This window comes from Topomyia yanbarensis, chromosome 3 (assembly GCF_030247195.1).
Source record: "Topomyia yanbarensis strain Yona2022 chromosome 3, ASM3024719v1, whole genome shotgun sequence".
NCBI lineage: Eukaryota > Metazoa > Arthropoda > Insecta > Diptera > Culicidae > Topomyia > Topomyia yanbarensis.
This window is the reverse complement of record NC_080672.1, coordinates 201747100-201768871: the sequence shown is the minus strand read 5'-3', so window position 1 is coordinate 201768871 and position 21772 is coordinate 201747100. Positions and strand designations below refer to the sequence as shown.

At 39.1% G+C, this 21772-nt stretch overlaps 1 protein-coding gene across 1 annotated transcript in view; it reads right to left on the bottom strand.

The window, feature by feature from the left end:
- Positions 1-21772, bottom strand: part of LOC131689751 (dystrophin, isoforms A/C/F/G/H) — a 1859985-nt gene that overhangs the window by 85872 nt on the left and 1752341 nt on the right. Inside the window, exon 34 of the mRNA XM_058975048.1 lies at positions 6802-6844. Coding sequence (XP_058831031.1) covers positions 6834-6844 — 11 coding nt within the window. The 3' untranslated portion in view covers positions 6802-6833. The remainder of the gene's footprint in view (positions 1-6801; positions 6845-21772) is intronic.

The following is a 21772-nucleotide window of genomic DNA, read 5'->3' as shown; positions in this document are numbered from 1 at the left end:
GTTTTCTCTAAGAGATTTGCCGTTACTACGATTGCTGTATAACAGCTCAATTGAAAACATAAAAACAAAAAAAGTCATAAGTACAGGCACTTGTTGTGTCCTTGAACTATGCATTGTAATTTTTTTATTTTTGTGAACGAGGACGATTTTTCCAAAAAATCCACTATTTTTCTATTATCACTGAGATTTTTTTTAAGAAATTCATAACATTGATATGAAAGTTTTGACGAAAAAATGGAATCATTCAAGGACACGACAGTTAAATTACAAACAATTTAAAAAAAAAGAAATTTGACATCGGTTGAAAACATTTTCGGCAATCGTAATCACAGCTAAGACGTTTTTGGAAAAACATGATTTCGAGATAATCACGTGCAAAGTTTCTAGTATATACTCAGGACCTCATTAGGGAATAGTGAAATACGCTATAACGGTTCTACTACTTGGATATTTATAATAATTTGAAAAAACATTCTTAAGAACTTATACTGCCGCTCTACGTATAATTGTCTCATGTGTATTGGGTATTCCATTGCACACAGAGTAGTTTTACGTATAACGATAAGAAAGACAATTGGAGTGCTTCTCGCTCGTTTCGCAACACAACACAACATAACAAGACTACAAATATAAGAGCTTGTAGTTAACGTATTATTTGTTTGATAGTTAGTTTTTGCAAATATATAATCTGAATTTGTCTAATCTTTTCTCTATTACCTATTCTGTGATATTGTAGCATGATAGAAGTCGTGAAATTGTACGTGGTCGCACGGGGGCGAAGAATAGAGCAAGAGGAGGGCGAAGATTAAATTTAGGGGGACGAAAATTGAATCACATCTTGATTTAGAATATTGTTATTTTTTCGTTAATTTAATGTTTTAAATCTCTTTTATTCAGGATTATTGGATACTATATGATACGTGATGAGATTGATAAAATAAAATTAGTTAGAGCAATTCAAAATTGTTGAAATTTAAAGTTTTTCCGCAAACAAATGCTTTAGGGTGGCGAATAATAGTACATTTACCCTATCATATTAAATTATGGAATAAATCCATAGCGAATAATACCATAGAGAATGCAAAGACTCAATCTTTGTACACGTTTTTCTCTATATCAATGTAATATTGCTTAGTTCGGTATGGCACAAAACTGACATTATGCATACGCGTTCGCATTGTATTCATTTTCACTGAAGTTAGAATGGACATACGGCATTTGGTAGAAATGTGGCTGCAAAGATGGGTATTACTGTATCGATTTTGTTGGTTATTTTCGGCAAATTTGAGACTAAGAGAAACGAAAGCAATGAAATTGAAAGACGGATAGGTATTCTAGAGCGAATCAGTTATAAACTTATAACGGAAAACTAGAACTAGGCAGGCTCATATGGGCATGATCGAAAGGAAATGTGAAGAATTCTTTGCCTTCTGCTAAGTAGGAGTTGGGCGTTGCACCCAAGTCTACCGTATGGTCTATGGTAGAACATAACTCATCATCATGTTTTACCGCCGACGCCGGCAAAAAATCATTGCTTTCGTTTCTCTTAGTCTCAAATTTGCCGAAAAAAGCCAACAAAATCGATACAGTAGAACCTTGCGGCAATTAAAACATACACTGAAAGCCATTCAATGAAGAAAATAACAAAACAAATTTTTGTTTTCCTAATTAGTTGATTTCAACAGAAAAATGAATAGCGTAACTAAATTTTCTCTTAATTTTGAGAGATTCTCAAATAATAGTTATTGAAAATTATTATTGATTTTGATTCAAGACGCACATCATATGAAATGACAGCAAGTAGCTAAGATGCACACCTTACTGAAATACATCAAGGTAGCGACAGCAACTATGTTCATACACGCTGGGCATAACGGTTAAGCACGTAGGTAGTTGTCTCAGCTTGGAAAGCTTGTTTTATCCTGGACGCAACCAGGACCTGAACCAGTACACAAAAAAAAACAGAAATTCAACTGACCTCATTTTGGTTTTACCTAGTTTTTCTTTAAAAACATTTCAATAAAGGGATGATTTTTATTGACATTTTTTTCAATACATGTGCACTGAAAATTGAAAGTATTGTCGAAAATTGTCAAAATCATTCTATTTCGGATTTAGTCGATTATATAGTAACATTTCAATTATTAACCAATGTAATATGCAATATGATAATTATTTTTCATCGTTTGAGATTCCAAACTAGATGTGGAATAAGTATGAAGTTTTTTTTGTAGTGCTGGATAGTGTTTGTGACTAAATAGAAAAAATATATACCTTTATTCTAAAATTCAAATCAATCAATTTCCAACAATCCTTAAATACCTTTGGCTATTTCGTCTCATTTAAGATTGCAGTTTATAAAAAGATAACATTATGAGAAACATAACTCTGTATTATATTTACGTGTGAATTACTGACATACGGAATTTTTCAACAATTTAATTCCATACCTTTCATCCGTCGGTCGGTGAAACAAAACGTTTGAAATATCCTATGTTGTATTTTACGATGAAGCAGTTTAATTCAACAATGAGATTAGTTGAATTCTAGTCGTTTGTGTCTTGGCTGAAAAGGTAGTGTAACGGCATATGCAATTGTGTCTGGACTAAAACAAGCGTTAGAAGCTGAGACAAGCGTTTCAAGCTTTAGCTCATGTAGCTTTTCAAGTTTTGTGCTTTAGCTTTTTAAGTTTTGTGCTAGGATGAAACGTTCGTGTCCAGACTGAAACTGACAACATCAAACCAACAACGTTGGATTATTGTTTTCAACAAAAATTTAGTTCGCCCAAATATTAACTAGACGAAACCAAAAACTCAACTAATTTTTTAGTTGAAATTGTGATGAATCGGTTTTCCGTGTAGTAATATATAAACTAGTTGGTAAGAAAGTAGATAAAAATTCGATTTCTGCTAGCTGAGCTGTGTCATTAACTGAAATCAGCCATCCGTGTGTGCGAAACGAAAAAAATCAATAAGTAGTTCAATCACAATACACGGAAAACCGATTCATCACAATTTCAACTAAAAAATTAGTTGAGTTTTTGGTTTCGTCTAGTTAATATTTGGGCGAACTAAATTTTTGTTGAAAACAATAATCCAACGTTGTTGGTTTGATGCTGTCAGTTTCAGTCTGGACACGAACGTTTCATCCTAGCACAAAACTTAAAAAGCTAAAGCACAAAACTTGAAAAGCTACATGAGCTAAAGCTTGAAACGCTTGTCTCAGCTTCTAACGCTTGTTTTAGTCCAGACACAATTGCATATGCCGTTACACTACCTTTTCAGCCAAGACACAAACGACTAGAATTCAACTAATCTCATTGTTGAATTAAACTGCTTCATCGTAAAATACAACATAGGATATTTCAAACGTTTTGTTTCACCGACCGACGGATGAAAGGTATGGAATTAAATTGTTGAAAAATTCCGTATGTCAGTAATTCACACGTAAATATAATACAGAGTTATGTTTCTCATAATGTTATCTTTTTATAAACTGCAATCTTAAATGAGACGAAATAGCCAAAGGTATTTAAGGATTGTTGGAAATTGATTGATTTGAATTTTAGAATAAAGGTATATTTTTTTTCTATTTAGTCACAAACACTATCCAGCACTACAAAAAAAACTTCATACTTATTCCACATCTAGTTTGGAATCTCAAACGATGAAAAATAATTATCATATTGCATATTACATTGGTTAATAATTGAAATGTTACTATATAATCGACTAAATCCGAAATAGAATGATTTTGACAATTTTCGACAATACTTTCAATTTTCAGTGCACATGTATTGAAAAAAATGTCAATAAAAATCATCCCTTTATTGAAATGTTTTTAAAGAAAAACTAGGTAAAACCAAAATGAGGTCAGTTGAATTTCTGTTTTTTTTGTGTACTGGTTCAGGTCCTGGTTGCGTCCAGGATAAAACAAGCTTTCCAAGCTGAGACAACTACCTACATGCTTAACCGTTATGCCCAGCGTGTATGAACATAGTTGCTGTCGCTACCTTGATGTATTTCAGTAAGGTGTGCATCTTAGCTACTTGCTGTCATTTCATATGATGTGCGTCTTGAATCAAAATCAATAATAATTTTCAATAACTATTATTTGAGAATCTCTCAAAATTAAGAGAAAATTTAGTTACGCTATTCATTTTTCTGTTGAAATCAACTAATTAGGAAAACAAAAATTTGTTTTGTTATTTTCTTCATTGAATGGCTTTCAGTGTAGGATCGGTGCGATACCGATAGCTTGGTGTCGATTGAATTCATACGTCACCGCTTGATGCTAGCAGAAAGGGAGAAAAATTATCGCATGGTCGTTCTAGGCGAGGATTTGTGAAGAATTTTATGCCGGCGTCGGCAGTAAAACATGATGATGAGTTATGTTCTACCATAGACCATACGGTAGACTTGGGTGCAACGCCCAACTCCTACTTAGCAGAAGGCAAATAATTCTTCACATTTCCTTTCGATCATGCCCATATGAGCCTGCCTAGTTCTAGTTTTCCGTTATAAGTTTATAACTGATTCGCTCTAGAATACCTATCCGTCTTTCAATTTCATTGCTTTCGTTTCTCTTAGTCTTAAATTTGTCGAAAATAACCAACAAAATCGATACTGTAGAACCTTGCGGCAATTAAAACATAGTAACATATAAACTAGTTGGTAAGAAAGTAGATAAAAATTCGATTTCCGCTAGCTGAGCTGTGTCATTAATTGCTATCAGCCATCCGCGTGTGCGGAACGAAAAAATCAATAAGTAGTTCAATCACAATAGAATCGGTGCGACACCGATAGCTTGGTGTCGATTGAATGCATACGACACGGCTTGATGCTAGCAGAAAGGGAGAAAAATGATCGCAAGGTCGTTCTAGGCGAGGATTTGTGAAGAATTTTTTGCCGGCGTCGGCAGTAAAACATGATGATGAGTTTTGTTCTACCATAGACCATGCGGTAGAGTTGGGTGCAACGCTCAACTCCTACTTAGCAGAAGGCAAAGAATTCTTCACATTTTTTTCGATCATGCCCATATGAGCCTGCCTAGTTCTAGTTTTCCATTCTAAGTTTATAACTGATTCGCTCTAGAATACCTATCCGTCTTTCAATTTCATTGCTTTCGTTTCTCTTAGTCTCAAATTTGCCGAAAATAGGCAACAAAATCGATACTGTAGAACCTTGTTGCAATTAAAACATAGTAATATATAAACTAGTTGGTAAGAAAGTAGATAAAAATTCGATTTCCGCTAGCTGAGCTGTGTCATTAATTGCTATCAGCCATCCGTGTGTGCAGAACGAAAAAAACAATAAGTAGTTCAATCACAATAGGATCGGTGCGACACCGATAGCTTGGTGTCGATTGAATGCATACGTCACGGCTTGATGCTGGCAGAAAGAGAGAAGAATGATCGCATGGTCGTTCTAGGCGAGGATTTGTGAAGAATTTTTTGCCGGCGTCGGCGGTAAAGCATGATGATGAGTTCCCTAGTAACAATTGTGGTTTTATAATAGTTTTATAGCCTCTGACAAAACATTGATTGCACTTGTAGCGTGCTATAAAACTTCAATTGTTACTTGGGTTATGTTCTACCATAGACCATGCGGTAGACTTGGGAGCAACGCCCAACTCCTACTTAGCAGAAGGCAAAGAATTCTTCACATTTCCTTTCGATCGATACAGTAGAACCTTGCGGCAATTAAAACATAGTAACAAGATGGGTATTACATCAACTTTACTAAAATATGAATAACTCGCAAACGAAGCATCGTAGCCAAATAATGTAAGCGAACGAAAAATTCTACACAAAACAGGCAACAATTATGCAATAATATGGAGTACTTTTGAATAAAATATCCGAGATATTTTGGTTCGAACTAGAAAATGCTAGCCGTGAGTAATCATCAAAATTTTAAAATTTTAGTTATACCAAAAAATAGCTTAATTCCTTACGCAACTTTGAACGAGAGGGATTGTCGATATCTTTTACGAAAAAGTTTAAAAAATTCGAGAAAGCGCCGCAGCCGATCCTGTAACCTTTCGCCTTAAAGCAGCGATTTTTTAGCAAAAACGTTCCCGATTTTTTAGCAAAAATATTATTTATTCAACTTATTGTTACGGTACGAGGAATACTCATATACTAATGAGTTAGCTGATCTATTGGTCTTCAATCGTGATCACCGCAAACCTCTTAAATGATAAAGGGTTTCGGGAAAAAAGCCATAACTCCGCCGATTATCAATACATTTTTATAAACTATTGCTCATTTATTTCACTGAGAAATGTACTACCAAAATACTATATGTTCGATTTAATGAAATCGTTGTTTTATGCCTTTACGTAAATTCAAACTTTCTTGGCATTTTTCTCACAAAAAGGTATGTAACCCCTTAAGCCAGGTTGAAACGTACTGGTGAGCCTGGTTTAAAAGTTAAGCGCGGATGAAGAAATCGGCCCTTAGTGCACTAAGCACTCTATGTTTATAAGTTTTAAAGTATACTTTTTTAGCAATATCCGTACTTTTGGTTTGCTTGGGTAAGGTGAATGAATATATAAACATTGAGATTGTGGCATATTTTTTCTCAAACCTATTCCTATTCCGGAAGTCGCGCTAGTGCAGTGAAAATCTAGCGAAATCATCTTAGCTCAAGCGGCTGCTCGTTTAGTGGGCCATTAGCGCGACTGCCGGAGGGTTAGAAGCATCTTGCTCATTTTCACGTTAAGAGTTTTTTAACTTGTTTTGAGATTTTTGAAAGCATTTGTTATTATTGTAATCATTCACAATACGATGATAGTTACCTTAAGATATCAGAGCTTTCGATATGAAACGTTTAAATTCTCCCTATTCAATGCAGCGTGTAAATCAATAAAAAAAAATCCACGAAGACACGTTATTATACAAACTTCGCTTGTAGTTAATCGAATCATTACTCTATAATGTTAATACTGCCCAAGCATGCTGTAATAAATGAACTACCAAAAGGCCAAAATATAAAGAAGACTAGCGACCCAGTCAACAACTTAGTGCACAGTTAATTGAACAAACATTCTATAATTTTTATATTTATTAAGCATGCGTTTATTAAGGGATAAAGCACGAAAAAATAGGAATGCTTCGAATTTTTTTTAAGCGCAGCGAAAGAGATGAATCGAGATCCTGTAAAATGTGATTTATAATACTAATTTTGCTGTACAACAAATAAGGTTTTCAAGTAATTTCATCACATCCTCGAGTATTTTAAAGGGTTCACGGACAGAAATTTATTTTTCGTATTTTGTCGTGACTAACGACTTACCTTTCAATATAGGGGCCCCTTTTCAAAACTTCGGAAGAAAAATGATGTAAGATTTTGAACGCTTATATCTTTTGTTGTACTGAATGGATTTAATCGATTTCTTCGGCATTTTGACGAAAATATTTGTACCATTGTTGTATTAAATTTTGGAATATGTAGGACATTCATTATCAACGGAAAAATAGTGTTTTGAAAAATCTTTCGAAAATGACTCGGAAAACTGAAAATTTTCAGCCCATCCCGCACAACCAACCAACCGAACAATAAAATAATGAAAAGTTTATATATAGGTCCACTACATGTTTGTTCCTATGATTATTCGTATTGGGTAGCTTGATGAGAGCAGTTGATGGGGGAAAGCCGGCATATTAGTTTTGGTTATGCCATTAGAAGCCGGACGGAAAGGAAAGGCTCATGCACGCCACGAGAACAAGCGAGAAAGCGATAGTAGTGCATATTAGCGAAAGCGTTTCGTACATTTTGAACCTTAATAACTTTTCTTCTACTAAATGGATTGCCTATCTTGTTTCATAAATCGGAAGGAAAACGTTCAACGCTTGCTACCGATACGTTGTTTGCTATATAAAATTTGTTTAAATAGTTCAAAAACTACTTTAAATGAGAATCAACATTAAAGGTAAAACCTATAAATAGGGGTGTCGCAGCTTTTCTCAAAGCCAGACGTGTGTAAGACGCACATGTTTGTTCCTATGATTATTCGTATTGGGTAGCTTGATGAGAGCAGTTGATGGGGGAAAGCCGGCATATTAGTTTTGGTTATGCCATTAGAAGCCGGACGGAAAGGAAAGGCTCATGCACGCCACGAGAACAAGCGAGAAAGCGATAGTAGTGCATATTAGCGAAAGCGTTTCGTACATTTTGAACCTTAATAACTTTTCTTCTACTAAATGGATTGCCTATCTTGTTTCATAAATCGGAAGGAAAACGTTCAACGCTTGCTACCGATACGTTGTTTGCTATATAAAATTTGTTTAAATAGTTCAAAAACTACTTTAAATGAGAATCAACATTAAAGGTAAAACCTATAAATAGGGGTGTCGCAGCTTTTCTCAAAGCCAGACGTGTGTAAGACGCAGTGCATAACAGACGTGCGTGGTCGTGAGAAGCTGCATCGGACGACCAATCAAATTGGCTACCACCGGAGAGAAGAAAAACGTTGGTGGAGGTGGTGGCGGTGAGAAGGCCAAAAAGCCAAAGGTTAAGAAACGCAATCACTTAAAAGGCGGTAGCAACTGCCACTAAAAATGCCACCAAAACATCGAAGGCTGCATCGAACAAGCCGAAGACCCCAAAGCCAAAGAAGGCAGCCAAACCTGCCAAGAAAACTGCCCGAAGAAGATAAGTAAATTCACGCGTCTCTAATGTTGCCAACAGTCCTTTTCAGGACTAACAAAATACTTGTAAAGAATTAGTGGTGCTTATTTTCCGATAGCGCTGTTAATTGTAGATGAATTTGTGTCATAGTTATATGCAAACCGTCCTTAGGATGAATATATAATGGAAAAAGAATTTTATTAGGAAGTTCCTTTTATTAATTTGTATAATTAAAAATAATTATATAAGAAAATATTTTTCAAATTAATTTACAAACCCGAAGATTTTTGACATTCCTTCCAAGAAAATCAGTGAATGTGGCAACTCTGCCACTAAGCGAAAGCTACACCAAAACGAATGATGAAAATATTTTAATTTATCGCACAAAAGGATGGCCTTCCATCTGCAACGAAAAGATGGGTTGGTAATGTATGTGACATAACAGGGGTGTCGTGACCACATTTCGAAGTTATTTCAAATCTTGCAAAGCATAGATTGACATAATTTCAATAATTGTTCCTATATGAATGAAATGACAAATTTTCAGGTTAACACGGCAATAATTTATAGAACAATTTTATATTTTTATATTTTTAGTTATCATATAATAACTGTCATCTCTTCCAAACAACTTAACCCTCTGCTGCCAACCCCGTGGTTTTGCGGGGTTGAGGAGAATCATTGTAAAATGTCCAATACTTGATTTTATGTTGTTACCTACACTAAAACCACTTCAAAACACTCCCACCTGTCATACAAGTACATTGTCTGCTTGCTGAAATCATATGAAATTATTGACCTGTATTCAATGCAAAGAACTCGGTAATAAAATGTTTTAATGAATAGATTAACGAACGGGATCCCCAGGAAATTTTCGCGGAGCCCGGTGAATCGAACTTAATGCGTAAAATTTAGCCATTTGAAAGAGATACAAGCAGAATTTTAAGAATATGATCATCGCGGTTATGTCCCGGACATTACCCGCCCCTAGTTTTTCGCTAAGCGTGATTCATTTCTGTACGCTAGGAAAAAGATTCCGATGGTTGTTTCGAGAGATTTTATCATTGATATTTCAAAGCAAGAAAATATGAAATTTGTTCATTTCATGAATGAATGTCTCAACGAGCTTACAATCCAGCGCATCCCCCATCAACGCAGATGCCAACAACAAAGGTTCTTTCAGAACCACCAAAATTATTGTAAAGAATAACTTGAAACATTCCCACATATTTCATTGAGTATCATTCGATTTGAATTACAAGTCAAACGAGTAGTCACGACACTCCGGTTATGTCCTAGACATTACCCACCCATATTTTTTTACCTAGAGCCAAATCCGAGGTTTTTTCTATATTATCGCGAAATGGCTTTTTTTCGCGAAATGACATCTTTTTAAATATGCAATGAAAAAATAAATAAAATCCTACGTACGTCGCTGAAGAATGTAAATTTGAATACTGTGATAGTTTCAGAACCATCAAACATCATTTCTACGACTTATATTTCCAGCCAGTTCAAAAAAGTGGTTTCGAGAAAACTGCGATTAAGGTTGTAAGTGCGCCTCAGACTATACATAAGAGGCATTGCGGCAGAATTGAAAATTTGAACATTTGTATATTATTGTTGCCTTCCATATTTTGACATAACATTTTGCCTAAAACATTTTAGGCCAAAAAAATCGATCAAAAATTCTACAGTGATGTTAAACCTTTAATGAACTACAGCAAGTTTAACAAATTAAGAGGACTGGTAAACCCGCCAACAATTAGGAGACACAACAACGCATCGTCCTAGCAAAGGCGAAAATTAGAGTCCGTGTATTATAAAGTCCCGTACAAAAGAATGCGTAACACTGCATAGAATTATGATTACTTGTTTGTTTCTGGCACCCACAGTTTTTGCTGTAACTTTAAATGACGAGTACACAATAAATACGGAGTCAATTGAAAGCTTACTGTTTCATAGCTTAGATTATTTTATTTATAATACTTTTCCATGCAAATCCTAGTACATTGTTACAAAAGAGTATAATAAAATAAATAAAGTGTCTCGTTTAGTCGATTGAAATATTTTGCCTTACCATTATTTTGTTTGTTTACTTTGCGCGATAGGTATCATGTTCGAAATGGAAGATACAGAAGTTAGTGATACTGCCTAAACCAGGTATCCCCTCCGAAGATCCATCGTCGTATAGACTAATATGCCTGCTGGATACGCTTGGGAAGCTCTTGAAGAACATTGTCCTTAACAGGCTGACAATATTTACGGAAAGCGATAACGGGTTGTCGAAAAACTAGATCGGATTCCGAAAGGGTGGACGCTATTCGGACAATGAACGAAAGAACCGATGTGGTGCGCAAACGAAAAGACGAGGAAAGACCTATACTGTGCCTTGATAACGATAGACGTCAAAAACTCGTACAATAGCGCATGTTGGGAAGCTATTGCGGAGTCACTGAAAAAATGAGGGCTAGATATCTGTGTAGAATTCTATGGATTTATTTCTAGAACCGGTCCTGATCTAGGGGACAAATATCGATTAGAATTGCAGCAGGAGCCCCGCGAGGCTCCTGGGTCCAATGCTTTGGAACGGGATGTATAACGGCTTGCTGACGCTTAAGTTGCCTAGGGGTGTAGAGATAGTCGGGTTCGCGGACGACATCGTACTAATAGTACTGAGAGAGAAGCCGGAAGAGATGGAAATGCTAGCGATGGAGGCGATCGAGAGGATTGGAAACTGAATGCAAGGAGTGTTACAGTTACAGAGTACTTGCGAAGTACTACAGAGAGCAGAAATCAATGTCGGGGAGCATGTCATAGTCCCGAAGCGGGCGCGGAAACAGCTGGGTGTAATGATAGATGACCAACTGAACTTCACCACCCATGTCAACTATGTCTGCGAGATGGCGGTCAAAGCTATAAACGCCTAAGCCAGAATCATCATTATGAACAACGTCAGACCAAGCAGTAGTAAGTGGCGTCTTCTGACCAGCGTATCATCATCGATTCTGAGGTACGGAGGCCCTGACACAATGAAATCGAGTAAAGGTAAGTAGTGCGTGCAGGCTCATGGCCATGCGGGTCGCGAGCGCGTACAGGGTTATCTCATCAGAGGCAGTCTGCGTTATCGCTGGAATGATCCCTATCGGCCTATCCCCACTAGGATGTAGTGGAAGATAACGAATGTTATAAGCGGAAGAGGACCAGGAGAATACGGAAAAATGAGAGTTGACTGGATAGCAAAATGGCAGCATGATTGGGACTCGTCGGAAAAAGGGCTTACAGAGTCATACCAGTTCTCTCGACCTGGGTAAATCGGAGGTATGGTGAAGTAACCTGCTATCTGATGCAGTTCTTGTTTGGTTATGGTTGTTTTAAACATTTACCTACATCGGTTCGTACACGCTGTGTCACCCTTTTGTCCGGAGTGCATAAACGTCGAGGAAACGTTTTTTCCCAATTTCAACAGTGTGCGAAGCAGACGTGCTGCATTGTTTTGATTTTTCGTTGTGTTTTATTTGTGTGAATAACTCATCAAAATAACCGTTGTAGTCGAAAATATTTGTTCGCCGTGCCAATCTCATGTATAGTTTTGTGTTGGTTTGTATATTTGAAGCGAAAAGCCAAAGATTTTCTGTAGTGATTCTTCATTTATCTCGTGATTTTGTTTACATCACTGTGGATTCACCCACTAAATTTTACACCCAACGCAGGCGAGTAGCAAAAAGTGCTTCCCATATGTCAAAAAGACGGATAGAAACTAGCAATGAATTTTGCTTGCAAAACATGTGACTCTCCTGTTAATGGGATCGAGAAAATTACATGTCGTGACAACAGTGGATCGGTTTTTCACCGCACTTGCATTTCTGGTATGCAGCGATCTGCTCTGGACTTGTTGTCTGGCTTTAATAGGAACTTGTACTGGCTGCGCGACAATTGTGCTTGCAGTTTCAACAAGTGGATGGAGTAGACCGATTCCGCTGCTTCCATCGTGGACACTTAAAAATTGTGCGAGGCAGTAGATAACCTGAACGCAGTCGTGTCTAATCTCTCCAACCGCTTTGAGACACATTTTTCGGCTAATTTTGGTTTTGTAGCTCTATCAAGCGACTTCCGGGGGATCTACCTACTCCAAAAAGAAATCGCTAGAATTACGCTAAAATTCGCGCCACTGCAGTCGCTGTCTGTGGTACTCGAGAAATTCAGCGGGAAATCAGAACAGTTGCTGGTGAGCGGGAACAGTTCTGGGTCTACCTCAGCCGCCTTGATCCGAGCCACACAGTGGATGATATATTCGCCATGACCCAAGAATGCCTGGGAATACGCATTACATCCAAAGCAATCTTATTGGTTAAGAAGGATGCTGATCTGTCAAAGCTCAATTTTGTTTCGTTCCGAGTCGAGCTTCCGAGTGAACTGAAGGACGTGTCACTCAGAGCGTCTACTTGGCCAACTGGAGTGCTGGTTCGCGAATTTAACTTCGACCAGCAGAGACAGTGTTCGGGCCGTTTGAGCGTCACGAATTAAATTTTTTTGTGTAGCTTTTAAACACAGCCTACCTAGGTATCAAATAATATGCAACACGCTCCGCTGCGCCACGTCAGCGTAACAAACGCAACGCAATCGAAGCGCGCGAAAGGGAGAAAAAATGCTACCTGTATTGGAGGATTAAAGGTAAAAGGTATCATACTTTCGTCGTGTCAAGACATGCAGTCGAAGATTAGCTATTTGAGTGAAGTGAATTAAAACAAAGTTAATCATGTAAATAGACGGAAATACAATTATTAAAACTAAAGTGTTTTCTATCCGGTCTCCGAATTACGTGGTGGAAAATTCGCGGAGTACGTCGGTTCGCCTATATTCGTACAGTTACAGTCCACTCTCGAACATAATTTGGTCCATCGAACCGAATCTAAGGTTGTGAAGTGCTCCGACGGCTCCGACTGTTTCGAAACCGGAAGAAAATCAGCATCGTGAAAGGTGGTTACGCAAAACGTGGTTTGGAAAATGGCCGCCATATTGGAATAGTACCACCGCCATTTTGTTATGAGCTTGAAGTCTGGTGTGCGGTAGCCATTTATAGTGTTTTTGTGAGTGTTGAAAAAGCTAGCATTAAGCGCTCTGGGAAACGAAGTGGATTTCTTCGTGGTTTTGATTTGACAATCTGTGCCCTTGAGTTACCGGTTGTGTGAGCATAGATTTGGCTGTGTTCCCAACCATCGTCGAGCATAGGGCTTGACCTGATGTGGTGTTTACGGTGGCATGTCGAAAAGAAGTGATCCAAAGCATAATGAAGCAGCGAAATTTGGAGCTAGTTCTGCACTTGGGCAGTCTACTCTAGATTCTTCGACCCCTCGCATCAAGAAGAAAAAGAAGAAGGATAAGTTGACGGAGAAGTTGGTCTCCGGAGAGAACATGGATAAGCTCGTCCACCGCCGTGGCGTAGCCAAAGGTAAGGTTACTCGTATGCTCCATACTTTATGTCCCGAGGAACAGGAAGTGGCTCAGCTGACAGAAGCTGAGGTTAAGGTGTATCTGCGGAAATTAGAAGCAGCTCAAAAGGATTACAACGATGTTCACGAACAAATAATGGAACTAACGGCGGTCGAGGACTGCGAACAACATGACCAGCAGTATGAAGAGTTCGACATCCTGTACGATAATGTTTCTATTATGTTGGACGAACAGCTCACCAGGATCAACGCAACCGCGGCGGCTGCTGCTGCTACCACAGAGCTCGCAAGGAATGGCAATAACCAGCAAGCACCAGTTGTAATTCACCAACCGCTTCGCATGCCGGTTCCCACATTCGATGGTCGGTACGAAAGCTGGTCAAAATTCAAGGCCATGTTCAAGGACAGAGATCCTCGTGGACAGAGATCCAGATCCACCAGCTGTCAAACTATACCATCTGGAGAAAGCTCTGGTCGGTGGTGCAGCTGGTCTTATTGATGCAAAAACAATCAATGAGGGCAACTATGCCCATGTGTGGCAAATCCTGGAAGAGCGGTACGAGAACAAGCGTCATGCCATGGATTCCCACATTCACGGTCTGCTGAATCGTTAAATCTGCTTATACACCTAGGAAACCACCGGGGCAAAAGGTAAATGCAACCGTTTCGTTGAGCGGGACGGAAATAAAGTGCGATTTCTGCGGAAAGGTACATGAAAATCATAATTGCGCTGATTTCAAAGCTCTACCAGTTCCGCAAAGGTTGGTGAAGGTACGCGAGAGAAACGTTTGCTTCAACTGCATAAGAAGAGGCCATCGAAGTATCGACTGTTCGTCGGACAAATCGTGCCAGAAGTGCAAGCGTCGGTACCATAGCCTGTTGCACGCAGAGGACAAACCTAAGGTGGCTCCGGAACCACCAGTAATAGAGCAAGAGAATGCACCATCAGCAACGGTTCCAACAGTAGCAACATGTACCAACATGGCCACTCATTCGCAGCAAGTACTGTTGCTCACGGTGGTAGTGGATGTTTTTGATAAAAAATACAAGCCCCCCCCCTGTAGAATATTATTGGACAGTGGTTGCCAAGTAAATTTGATATCACGTTCAGTGGCTGATCTGCTGGGATTGACGCTGAATGCTTCAAAGGTCACGTTGTTCGGAGTCAAGAGCGCGAAAATAGAATCCGCTAGTGATTGTGTGGTTCATCTGTATTCAATGTACGCTGATTTCCACGCAAAAATGAAATGCCTTGTCACCGACAAGGTCACTGCAGATCTCCATACGTCGGCTATGAACAGTGCATTGGAGATTCCCGTTGGTATTCAATTGGCTGACCTGAAGTTCTTCCATCCTAGCAAAGTAGATATGCTCCTGGGTAACGAATGGTTCCTGAAGTTGTTGCTGCCTGGTGAGATTATGTTGGCTGAGGGTCTACCCATTTTGCGCGGACCCAATTTGGCTGGGTTGTCGGTGGCGTATATAATGATGGTGCGGTATCAGATGGAGCAGTTCACTCGCATACAATCACGATGGACGATTTAAGCCAGTTCGTTCAACAGTTTTGGGAAGTCGAAGATGTTGCTAGTGCTGATAAATCGTGCAATGATGAGGATGAGTGTGACGAGCATTTTAAGGCTATCCATCGTAGAGATGCGTCCGGGCGGTACATAGTCCAGCTGCCTCTGAAGGAGTCCGTCAGCGAGCTGGGAGATGCTAGATCGATGGCATTAAAAAGGTTCCATGGATTGGAACGAAAATTGTTACGGCATCCGGACTTGATGAAGCAGTACCAGGAGTTTATGGACGAGTACGAGAGTCTTGGCCTCTGTGAAGAAGTTGATGTAAACAAGGATCCAGTAGACACCATTAAGTGGTACTTCCCACATCATGCTGTTTTGCGACCTTCAAATACCACTACTAAGTGTCGTGTAGTGTTCGATGCGTCCGCTAAGGTATCTGGTCGATCGCTCAACGACGTAATGAAGATTGGTGCTATCATCCAGAGCGATTTACAGTCCATCTCACTTCGATTCCGTATTCCGCTTCATGTGTTGGTTACTGATGTGGCCAAAATGTATAGGCAAGTCTTAGTCGATCGCCGGCATACGCCGCTATCTCATATATTCTGGAGGAAAAATCCTTCCGATCCGCTTCGCGTCCTAGAGCTGACGACTGTCACCTGCGCACTACGCATGTACTGCGAGCGACAGCAATATGAGACACAGTCCGAATTTATACAAAATTCCAACTTAGATAAAAGGTTCCTCACGCTGGTCTGCACTGCAAGCGACAGGCAGAATCATGTACTACGCATGTACAGCGAGCGACGGCAATATGAGACACTGCAAGCAACAGGCAGAATCATGCGCTACGCATGTACTGCGAGCGACGGCAATATGAGACACAGTCCGAACGTATGCAAAATTCCAACTTAGGTAAAAGGTTCCTTACGCTGGTCTGCACTGCAAGCGACAAGCAGAATCTTGCACTACGCATGTACGGCGAACGACGGCAATATGAGACACAGTCCGAACTTATGCAAAATTCCAACTTAGGTAAAAAGTTCCTTACGCTGGTCTGCACTGCAAGCGACAGGCAGAATCATGCACTACGCATGTACTGCGAGCGACGGCAATATTAGACACAGTCCGAACTTATGCAAAATTCCAACTTAGGTAAAAGGTTCCTTACGCTGGTCTGCACTACAAGCGACAGGCAGAATCATGCACTACGCGTGTACTGCGAGCGACGGCAATATGAGACACAATCCGAACGTATGCAAAATTCCAACTTAGGTGAAAGGTTCCTTACGCTGGTCTGCACTGCAAGCGACAGGCAGAATCATGCAAGTTAGCACAACAGTCACATGAGTTAGCACAACAGTCACATAATCGATCAACACTCATCATCGAGGGCAGACAAATAAACATTTGTTTAATATATGAAGCCGTGACCACACGTCGTCAGCAGTCGTCCGTATCAGCATAAATTATGAAGAAAACGATAACCACAAAACCATCGCAGACATAACATCCGTTGCAACTAGTACGTGAGAACACCACCCACGCGTCAGGAAAATGAACTGCTTATCTTTAGTAAGCATAAAATGTTTAATATAAAAGCTAGCCCTAAGACCCTTTGTATCAGTATCATTTTAGTAGTGAATAAACGCAGAGCATATCTCTGAAGAAAATTATATTTTTTTAAGTTTCTCCCTAAGGGAAACGTTAACTGGCGCCCGAATAGGGACCAAGTAGTGAAAGTACAAAATAGTGAAAAAATGCCAGAGATTGCCAAGCTGATCGATCACGTTAGAGTGGAATCGACAAATTGGAAAAATAACATCCGCACCGGTAGAGGTGAGCTGTAAGTAGTATCACACGCCGAATTCACTAGGAAGGAAACCTGTCCCGATCGCACAAAAGCAGCCGTATAGAATTACCCCCCAGTAACCAGGACAGCCAACCACTCGCTCCTGGAGGAACAGGATCCGTAAACTACACTGAGAAGGAAGGAAGTCACGCTTGGTCCCAACCCTAGTTGGATCTCTCTGCACCCGGCAGAACTAGGAGTGATAATAGGAGGACAACAACTGGTCACGCGCACACCATCACGCCTCTCGCAATTGTCAGGAATCCCCTGATGATGTCCAGACTATTCATGTAAGTAGCCTTACGAAAATCAGAAGAAAAATCACCAAACTAGATAGATAGCCAAAAAGAAAAAATACACAACGAAATAATAAAATATAAGAAGTGCAATCCCCAGTGAACTAACAATAACATATAAGAAGTGCAATCCCCAGTGAACTAACAATAACATGTAAGAAGTGCAATCCCCAGTGAACTAACAATAAAATATAAGCCTCAGCTTCAGCAAGTAGTTCAAGTGCAGGATATTTTGGACCGCATATCTGCTCTAGAAGCAGCAAGAGTGGTCGCACCAGGGGATGATTATCTCGATCCACCTCTGAATTTGGTATCCGCCAACGGTACCCCTGTAAATCCGAACTCTTTTGAAAAGATTTCTGACTTACTTAAAGATCTCCCAATTTTTACCGGCGACCCAAATGAAATTTCGATTTGGTTAAACGACGCCGAGGGACCCGTCTCACTATATAAACCCCATGCTACCAGTACCGTAGAGCAAAAAAACAAATTTCAAGACCATACCAATTGTAAGACCATACGTCGTAAAATCCGTTGCATCAAATGTTAATATAAATTGGAAATTAATAAAGAGGACACTTGAAACGTATTATGGTGAAAAACGCGACATTGGTACTTTAGATTACCAATTAATGAACTGCCAACAGAGAGGCAGATCATTGGAAGAATATTACGATGAAATTAACAGACTTCTATCCTTATTGGCAAACCAAATAATAAAGAGTGACTCACGATTTGTCCACCCCGAAGCTTCTAAAGCAATGATTGAAACTTTCAACGACAAAGCCCTTTACGCTTTCGTCAGAGGACTTGATGGCGAAATTGGCAAATTCCTTAAAAATTGTAGGCCAGACTCACTAGCTTGCGCCTATGCATACTGTATATCATTCCAGAATATAGAATTCAGAAAAAAAACTTAACTCGAACAAGAGTACTGGTAACACCCCAAGGACCCAGAAATATGATTCCATTGACCTCACCAAGAATACCGCCAAGACTACCTCCTAGACCAATACCCCAACTAATCCCACGAAGACCATTCATGCAAAAACAAACATACTCAAGACCTATTCAACAACAAATGTTTAATCCTAAATCCCTCCAACAACAACTACCTCCACAATTCTTCAACCGACCATTCCCCCAACAACCACAACAACAATCATTCAAACCGCAAGTTCCCCCCAGAAACAACTTTCAAAAACCTGAACCCATGGAAGTAGATCAATCGATAAGGACAAGGCAAATAAATTATGGTAACAGACCCAGAATGTTTAACCTTTAACCAAATGACAACCAGTACTTAAATACAAATGACAACCAGTACCCTGAACAATTATCCGAAGAAGACGAACTTACCCAAAGAATCAATGAATATGAACCGACGGAAATAACCCCTGAAGATTGGAAACAAGGTATGGATAGGTACCTGCAATTGATCGAAGCCCAGGAAACAGACATAGATACAGAGGAACAGGAAGCTGAATTCAATTTTTTAGGATAAACTCAACTTTACCATACTCTCTATACTATGGTAATCCAGAGAATCCATTGAAAATTTTAGTAGACACAGGATCGAACAAAAACTTTATTCATCCCAGGTTTACGAAGATTAGTCACTATGTAAATAAACCCTTCACCGTTTCGTCAGTTGGTGGAGATATTCCAATAACTAAATATTCGCAAGGTAAATTTTTCTTATCATATAATGATTCTCTAATAAAATTCTGCCATATGGAAGCACTCAATACATTTGATGCAGTCATAGGACACGATACATTAAAAGAAATTTAAGCCATAATTGACACTTCAAACGAAAGACTGATTCTCCCAAATAATCATATTATTCCATTGTTACAACACAAATTCCAAGAAATTAACAAAATAATCATTAGAGATGAACATCTCCAAAAACTGGAAAAAACTCATTTAACAAACTTTCAGAAAATTTCCAAGATTTATTCCAACCTGCAGACGTAAAATTACCCTTCACTACACAAATTGAAGCCGTAATAAGAACTACCGATGACGATGCAGTATACAGTAAATCATATCCATATCCACAAGCTCTAAAAACAGAGGTTACCAAGCAAATTGACAAATTACTAAATGACGGAATTATTCGACCTTCTAGATCACCATACAATAGACCTTTCTCGTCCGACCTAACCCCCTTTTTTCTTATTTTTATTCAAAAGACTACACATTTTTAAGAATATTTCCGCTGAAATTGTTAGAGCTATCGTGATTTTTAATGATTTTTTTAAATTTGAAAAATGCAAGAATGTTAGCATTTTTTCACCTTTGCAAGAATGGTGGGACTCAAAATATGTGTTTAGGCAGCACTGTTTTGTATATTTTTGCTTGGCTTCCTGGCAACGCGGCAAATGAAGTGGTGAGTCGCGGTACAAAGTTCATTGGTTATGTAAACAAACTAAAGTGAACCTCTCGGTGGAGAACGTTGCATGGTAATGTTTAACCTCACTTTTTTGACAGTTCAAAGAGATTGTTTACATGATCTTGGAATTTTTGTTGATTCGATCATAGCATGAGAAACTTGGTTTGGTTCGCTGCCAAATGTTAACACTTTCCCAACAAGGTCGCTCAGCTGATTTTTTAATTGATGTCGGCATCATACATTGTTCCGTTAAATTTAACATTTCTACTTTTCTTGTACATGATTCATTGAAGAAGCAAGGAATTTCTAGCCAAACATTTGAAAAAGGCCTACTGCCAAATGCAAACAAATCGAATTTTGATGTTCTCTATTAAAATCCTGGGACAGAACCTGTGGATAGATGTTTTCTTTTTCTTTTTTCTGTTCATTTTATCTCTTGTCTTGCATAGCCACTCTTTCTTCCACACATATTTTAAATGGACTGGCTACATTTGACAGTTCCCCCTGACTGCATTTGACGGTTCCCTTTGGCTGCATTTGACAGCTCCCCCTGGCTACAATTGACATTAGGTTTTTTCGTATCCACACGTTCCGTTCCAGTTAAAAACTATCTATCTGGCCATGTAGATAAACATAACGCAACAATGGATTATGAAGAATTTTGATAATGATTTTATAACAAATTATAAAAGGGCCCGGATGATATAAAAGTCCTAACTGGCAATACACTTATTATAAAATGATTATAAAGGATTATTGTAACTGATACCAAAAGTTATAAAGGCAGTGTAATACGTACTCAATGAATTAAGGGGTTTGTCTGATGTAAACAATATGCGCAATCAAACTAAATAAAACAGTATTCAATTTTTAAATAGAATTATAATGAATTCGACCAAAACTTCTTTTGCCTTTTTCTCATTTTCAAATGTTTGGGTAGAATTTAGATTATTTTATCGTTGTTGCGATCAATTTCGTTTGGTTTGTTTTGTTCACAATGTTAGTCGCAGAGCATTTTGGTGATCTATGGCAATTGATGACCTTTACACCCCATACTAGGTCCGCTCCTGTTGCAGCTGTTTCACCCTGTCCGGCACCGAGTCAACCGATGGTCCAACCTGCGCCGCACTCGTCTGTCGCTATGTCAGTGGCAGGGACTTGGATTAAAGGCCAAAATTTCAGCTACGATTGGTGGTGTTGCTGCAATCGGTTTGCCTTCGGCCACGTTGGACATTCGGCTAACGGGAATATTCAGCGATTCCGATTCGAAGGAAGCAGCGCCAGTAGCAGACTGCTTCGGTTCAGCAATACGCTCCGGTATCGGACGAAGCTAACACTCCGACAGGACGAAGGTTTCAACGAGGGGCTCAGGAATAAGTAGCAGAGTCCTTGCACTTCCTGCTTGTCGAGTGAACGATTCCGACGAAAGGACTGCCGCTCTCGCCAAGTTTGATCACCGTAATAAGTGCGACGTCAGCGGTATAGTGCCAGGATTAGTCGAGAACAGTGCCAGGACTGACTTGCCAATAGCTACAAGATTAAATAGCAGGGCGTTTTCAAAGTGACCATAGTATAACGTAGAGGCTTTAGCCAGATGATTTATTCAGCAGAATAAGA